We start from the raw sequence: 7,500 nt of genomic DNA on the forward strand, positions 1-7,500 counted from the left end.
TCATGATCGGGTAGCATGAGCAAGCAAACTGTCTGCATAATTCATATGCCATAGAATTAGCTATGGCTGCGTGACTCGATAGCAACACCTCATTATTTTATTATTCAGTATTTATTCCAGTGTTTGACGCCTCATGAAATTGCTGCTAATGTGTTATAGAAGGGCAAGTCTGACACAAGTGAGAACAATTTTATTTCCTACGCGTTCCTTCCTGCTGGTATGTCCTTCCCTCCCTTGGTAGAAGCAGCTAGAGTAAATAGTTAATTTGCTTCAATTATAAGCCTGTCCTGCTAAATTAGAAGCTGCAGGGATATGGAAAGGCAGAATTACACTTATGAGCTGACAAATCCTCAGAGCCCAAAAAAAACTGATGTCTCTTTCTTGGAGCTACTGTAATTCCATTAATTTTATGTCAAGTCAATCCAATCACTTAATCTTTATCGGTGCTTTCACACTCTTTCCTTGTGTTCCTTCATGGTCAGTTTGATGAAAGTATCTTGGGATTAATTAGCAGGTTACTCCCAAGGATCTCTGAAGTCTCAATTATCTTAACTTCTCTGAACTTTTTGGATTAGATCCTTGTAGCAGCACCACAATGACATTTTCCACCTATTATTTCAAAACTCATGGATTTTATTCCACAGCACGACCCAAGACAATAAGAGGTTCTGAAGATTCAGGCAGAAATTATATTAATAAGAATCCAAAATACTCTTACCGATTGTAGTAAATTAACGGCCACATAAAAGGTTACACTTTCAAGTGGGCATACAGATGTCTTAGAGGTGTCTTCCGGTCATGATTTCTCTCTGTAAGGGCTCTTGTAGGCGACCATATTTTTGGTCCGAGTGCGATATAACAAAACATCAGATCACACTCGGACCAACGTTATTCAATGGGGCCATGCACATGTCTGATTTTTCCTTGAACTGAGTCTGCCCAAGAAAAAAAATCGCAGCATGCACAATTTTCATCTGTATTTGCATCACACTCGGCAATGCAAGTCAATGAGTCTGCGCAAAAAATTGGACTGCACTCAGATGATATCTGAGTACGGCCCAATTTTCATTGACTGACAGAATGGAGATATGGATAATTTTTTTTCCATCTTCTCATCATCTGAGAAAATCGATTCACACTATGATCACATTCTGATTACACTCTGAAAACACTCTGATCATAATTTGATCATAGAGTGATTAGACAACCAGGACGATTTTTTTGGATGAGAGAAAATGCTGTCGTGTGACCCCGGACTAAAGGCCCTTTTACATTTAGCGATGCACCAGCGATCCGACCAGCAATCCGACCCGGTCAGGATCGCTGGTGCATCGCTAAATGATCGCTAGTGAGCTTTCACACAGAAAGATCTCACAGCAATGCAGCAGCGACACAGCGCACGATACTCACCTTTCACACACAGCGATGAAGACGTCCTCCCGCCGCCTCCACGCGTCGCTCGTCGTCACAGCAGGAAGCCAAGCAGGAAGCAGACGACGAGAAATGGAGCCGGACATTCTCGCGCAATCAGCGATAACCAGCGGGGAAGCCGGTCGGAGGTAAGTATCACACAGCGATATCGCTAGTGATATCGCTGCTGCGTCACAAAATCATTGACGTTATAGCGATATTGCTAGCGATATTGCTATGTATAAAACCCTCTTAAGTCAGAGTGCAGAGTTACCAGTAAATAGTGGTCTCTCTCTCTCGTAAATCTTTTTTATATGACCATCCATTCATTTAAATAATCGTAAGTAATATTATAATTTTCCAGCAGTGGCTGCCAGAAAGGAAAAAAAATACGCATTGTCAGTTTCCTTGCTGATTACTTCTATTCTTTAGACATTTCTAGAGCAGCTTCTTCTTTAATAACAGCTGATCATGGAGCTGGCTTTAATCTAACAACCTGATGTTTTGATGTTTTTTTACTAAAAAATAAAAAAATGTCAATTCTGTACAATTTCTTTCAGCAAAATGCTGGATTCATTTTTCTCATGTCTAAAACAATAAAGAATTGAATATATTCCAATGAACAATTATGGGAGAACATTCAAACAATAGCAGATAACACTATCATCATACCGGCAGCGGAAAAGTTTGTAGGATCTCATCTGGAGACATAAATAAGTTAATACAACGATTGTAATCAATTGGGCCAAATAAGAAAATGATTAATTTTAGATGCACTTCTGTTTAGAAGTAGAGAACTTGACTAATTGGCCGCAGTTGCCGTTGTCATTGCCTCTGTCTCCACCTGAAAAGGGAGCATAGTGACCATGGTGGGGGGTCCTGGGAAGCACTGGAGGAAACAATAGGAAAGTATAAGTTTGAAGGGGTTAGGTTTAGACCACTCGGGATCTGATTTGAAAAAAAAAGGATGGATGACCTCTTGTAAAGGTTGCAAACAGTTTGTTACTGTTATTCTGAATCAGATGTGAAGAGAGAAATTGCTTGTTATGCTCATCAGTATGCACAGTGAGCTCTTTATATAATCTTCTATTTTTAATGTTTTTCATTTGTATTATTTTCAGGTGTATAAGAAGAAAACTGAAGCTGCCAAAAAGGAGTATCTAAAGCAACTGGCTGCATACCGAGCAAGTCTGGTATCCAAGGTAATGTCAAATATTTACCACCTGTCTTACCGATGTAACCGAAATAGCTTCTCAAACTTGTTCCCACAACTTGATACTTTTTTAAGGTGTGTTATTTTTAAGAACTTAGCATTTCTGGAGTGTCTTGGCCAATCAATAAATCAAATCTAGGACTATCAGATCTAGGGAAATATTTATTCTTTCTACCTTTTGAGTTACACAATATGTGATTACATAAAGGTCATTCGCATGAATCCTGGCTGCAGGTCAGTACGTCATTTTATCCAAAATGTAGCCATGATGAGTATCTAAATCATATAACTAAAAAATTTCCAATACATTTGAATATGACCTGAACATGGAAAATCATCCATTTTAGCGTGACCATTTTGTAATTTGCCACAATTTTGTACCACAAGTATAACTCAGAAAGGAGTTCTGTAACCTACAAATGTAGCTTAACAGTTTTGATATATTTACACATTGTTCTGTGACCCTAACTGTTTATGACAGACATCATATTCATTTCTTTTACAGTTTTCCTTATCAATGCATTAAAGGGCACCTCTAGTGATCTACATATAAACGTCTTCACAGATGCACCTTAGCTTTACATTTCCAAACTGTATTTAAAATTGAGTGCATTATCCAATGTGTTAGTTTTATTTGTTTATTTCAATATGGTGCAGGTTAAGAGGAAACTTGACTTACAGCAGCCTTTGACACCTGCCTGAGATATTAAAGTCCTGTGATCGCAGCAGCCTCTGCAATGTTTCAAATTATTACTTCGAAATAGAAAGGTGCAGCAGAAATGTTTCAAAATCACAATCTTTATATAGGTATACAAGATACACAAAAAAGGATTATAAAAACTGACTAGCACCAGAAAGGGCTGAAGAGAACTCACTAGGGGTCTGCAGAACATATTACATTCAATGGAGTACCGATAAAGAAATATGCACGTATTAAAGTTCGTTATTAAAGTGTAGTTCACAGTGGGTAACATACAATCCAGTTAGAAAAGTAAAAGCCTAATATAAAGACAAAATGAGGAAATACACTGCTGTAAGTAAAACATAATAGTGCATGTAAATAACATAGACTCACTAAGCCAGTGTGATCATGTTTCTATACACTGCATGCATACCAACTCAGACCTTGGATTTTTTTTCTCTATTTTTCAGTTAGAAAAGTAGTTAAATAACACAATTACCTGATGTGAATATGGAGCCTTGTCGGAGTGCAGCCCAGCACCCACAACGTGCGTTTCACCCAGCTTCGTCAGGGGGTGTTTTGATTACTTTGCCCGCACATAGGCTTCAGGGCTTCAACTGGTCTTATTGTTTCAAACAAGCAGATTCTGCCTGAAATTGGAAAGAAGAAAGAAATGGCATGTTGTTTGGAAACTAGCAGCCTTTTAGGAAGATTTATCCTGTCTGGGCTACAGATCCAATTTTTTGGTAACATGGCAGACAAAAATAACAGTATCCTGATACTGAAGTAGAGAAAAACATGAGAAGCTGGCATCACAGACATCTGATTTATGAAGTGAAAACTTCACAAATGTACTGTACATGAGGATTTAAGAGTATATTATGAAGGTTTAGTCTCTTACTGGGTGTGTGTTATTCTGATGCTATACTCATTACTCTATGGCACTATGTGATTTTGTAACTAAAAAGTAGAAATTCCGATTATATTCAGCTTGTAATAAAGAAGAATAAAAAGCTGCACATTTACTTTATAAAAAAAGAAGCTACCCATTAATGTAGACATGTTTGCTTTTCTTCATATTTTTTAAGCAAGCCATTTATATGGTGCTAAGCATTTTAGTTATATGATTTATACATCCAGCATTTTACATGATGCTATTGTACTTTATGTAATAGGTGACAAATTGTTTTACTCTTCTGATGAATGCATGTTTACACTGTAGAATACCTAAAACTCATTCATTACTGGACCAGTTCCCTAGAGAAATAACGTATATTCACTCCATAAATTGACCCAGTACAAACTTCACACAAATTCATTAATTGAATTTGTAATGTGCTGCTAAGCCCTGGGGGGTTTAGATGAAGATCAATCAAAATTCCGGCCACTGAACATGCAATTTATCATACTAATGATCTTTCCTCTAACCAGAACTAGCAGATTACATTAAGTAGCAGTGGCTTTGGTGCTTGTAGCAGAAGTCAGGTGGGTTAAATTGGGGGTACCGCGAGCCATTTATATGAGACAACATTTAGAAAACTGCTGTAACTCAATGCAAGACAGTGATCATGTAATGGGGTAGTAATAGTTAATCTACAGTAGCTGTCCTGTCTGGTGTTAACAACCACTTTGGCGTATATAGCCATATCACACTGGTACATTGTACCAGATTTTTTTTCCTATATTTGCTTTTTTTTATCTTTTGTTGATCCTGTGTTTTTGAGATCCATACGATTTGTACCACAGTAACAGCTATATCACAAATAAGTTGAAACAATCTCTATATATACCGTACTTGAAAAGTCTCTGTACACCTTTTTAAAGGCAATGACCAGGACTACGATATTGATGACATAACTTTAAGATAAATCATCAATATCTGAGCGATGGAGGTCCTACCGATCAGCTATTATCAAGTCCCATAGCCGCTAGATGTGCACAATGTGCAGAGCCGCAGCACCACAGCGCCGTACACTATATAGTGGCCATTCCCAGGTACTGCAGCTCAATTCCTACTGAAGTAAACCGCTATTAATTTTTAAATATGGATAATTAACATTTTCTAAGGCTTTTTGAACTCAATAGAATCATATGCATGGAGCCTACTTACCGTTCCTGATTCCATATTCTTTTGCATGTTTGTCACACTTCATTGTTTCAGATCACCAAACAAATTAAAATATTAGGCAAAGATATAATTAAACACAAAATGCAGTTTTTAAATGAAGGTCTTTAATATTAAGGGAAAAAGAGATCCAAACCTACAGGGCCCTGTGTGACAAAGTGATTGTCTTTTCTCGCCCCATAAAACATAAATTAATTGTGGTTTATCACATCTTTGGGAAGTGTCTGGACTTTATGAAGTTCCATACATATGGTTTTGTCTGAGGCTAATTAGTGACTCTAACATGGAATATTATACCTGAATAATATACTTTATGGGTTATTGGAATTGATTTCTGTTGGATTTGCATGGAATCCAAGTGAAAAAAAGTATGACTCCATGCGAAATTGGCCACATATGAAAATAGAGTAGTATGTCAAGTATCTAGGCACCATGTGATGGCTATGTACAACTTAATTTCTTACATTTTTTCAGATTTCTGTAATTGTTGTTTCTTTTCCAATTACCCAATTGTCTCCATGTTGTAATATTAGCAGAAATCCTGAAATCCTTTTAAACCTTGAAAAGCCCCTTAGTCTGCATAGAGGCTGTATACACAGAATAGGATTTTTTGAATCAGAACTATTGCTTCGTATTTTAATGTCGATACATTGGAGCAATAAAAGGACTGTAAAGTACAGACATCTGTATTCAGTAATTTTTGTAGTCATATCTTCTCAAAAGTTTTTCAGAATGAATCAAGTATCATCATGCACTTTTTAGGCAACCGATATTTAGCTCATGTTCCAAGAAGGCAGTTAAAAGAGAAAAATCTGTTTCCTTAAAACACATTACAGATTTGATGTCATTTGCTTGAAAAAATATATATATTTTCTATTCCAGTCCATCTAAAATGTACTTGTATATTAAAGGGCAGGAAATGGAACTGCTGATTTCATCTGTTTTTATGATTACATTTATTGTCTATTCTAAAGCAAATAGCTTCTAGTTATGAACTCATATATTATCACCATTTCTTCTATTTAAATTCAAAATGACATGTAGCAAAAAAGAAAAACTGACAGCTCCTTAAGAAATACTGTAAATTAAACCATAAATTATATGGTGTTTGGCCAAGAGAAGATTGTTCATGTTTTTACTGCAAGTGAAATGAGAGAAAAAGGGAAATGAGCAGCTTTTATACAGTATAAAACATTTTTAATATATGACATTTTGTTTTTATGGACTCCTTACAAGAATATGATTTTACATTACTACAAACTTAAATTAATTTTTGCAAAAAAAAACTTCTTTATGAATACCACTATTTTGGAAGCACCATACCCATACACTTCTCCTGGTGCTAATGAACTGCTATCCACCTGTCATAAAATATGAATAGAATTCGCCATTATCGATGCTTCTGTTCACTACGTAGTGCTCATTGAGACAAGAGAAGAAGTGATGACAAACCACTTCTGTCTTCTTAGGATCCCGCTGTCTCTGACAGCTGTAGACCCTACATGTTCCTGCTGGATTAAAAAAGCAGGAATGTTAATCCAGCAACGTCCAAAGATGTCTCTGGAGCAGCGTCGGACTGGCCCACCGGAGAACCGGAGGATTCTCCGGTGGGCCCTGGCATCTGGTGGGCCCTGGCACCTGCTGGCATACAGGGCCAGCAGTTGCCTAGGGCCCCCGCTGCTCCAGGGGCCCCCAGCCGGTGGTGTGTCGCACACCATGCAGCTGCTATGGGGGCCCCTGCCAGCGGAGTAGCAGCGGGTGTCAGGAGGCAGGAGTCCCTGTCCCCGCTGCTAAAGAGAAATGAATATTCACTGCGAAGCAGTGAATATCATTTCAGGTCTCCACCCCCCAGAGACCCCGCCCCCAGCCCAGTAAGCCGCTCTGCATCAGGGCCGGCGCCGCCCTCAGTCCTCTCTGCTCCTGACTCACAGCCAGTGGGCGATGACGTCACTACATCGCGCACCCGCTGTGTGTCTGGCAGAGGGGGCAGCTCCTGACACTGAAGCCGGGATCAGCGTGGGAGCGAGGAGGAGAGGTGAGTATTGTGTTTTGTTTGTTTTTTTTATATCT

The 7,500-nt window shown here is 38.3% G+C and overlaps 1 protein-coding gene across 3 annotated transcripts in view; it reads left to right on the forward strand.

Moving 5' to 3' along the window:
• TOX (thymocyte selection associated high mobility group box) overlaps positions 1-7,500 on the forward strand; it is a 342,737-nt gene that overhangs the window by 315,693 nt on the left and 19,544 nt on the right. For all 3 annotated transcript variants that reach the window (XM_073583952.1, XM_073583953.1, XM_073583955.1), the window contains one exon: positions 2,532-2,612. In XM_073583952.1, coding sequence (XP_073440053.1) covers positions 2,532-2,612 — 81 coding nt within the window. The remainder of the gene's footprint in view (positions 1-2,531; positions 2,613-7,500) is intronic.

This window comes from Dendrobates tinctorius, unplaced genomic scaffold (genome assembly GCF_039654945.1).
Source record: "Dendrobates tinctorius isolate UK_male_01 unplaced genomic scaffold, ASM3965494v1 ptg000082l, whole genome shotgun sequence".
NCBI lineage: Eukaryota > Metazoa > Chordata > Amphibia > Anura > Dendrobatidae > Dendrobates > Dendrobates tinctorius.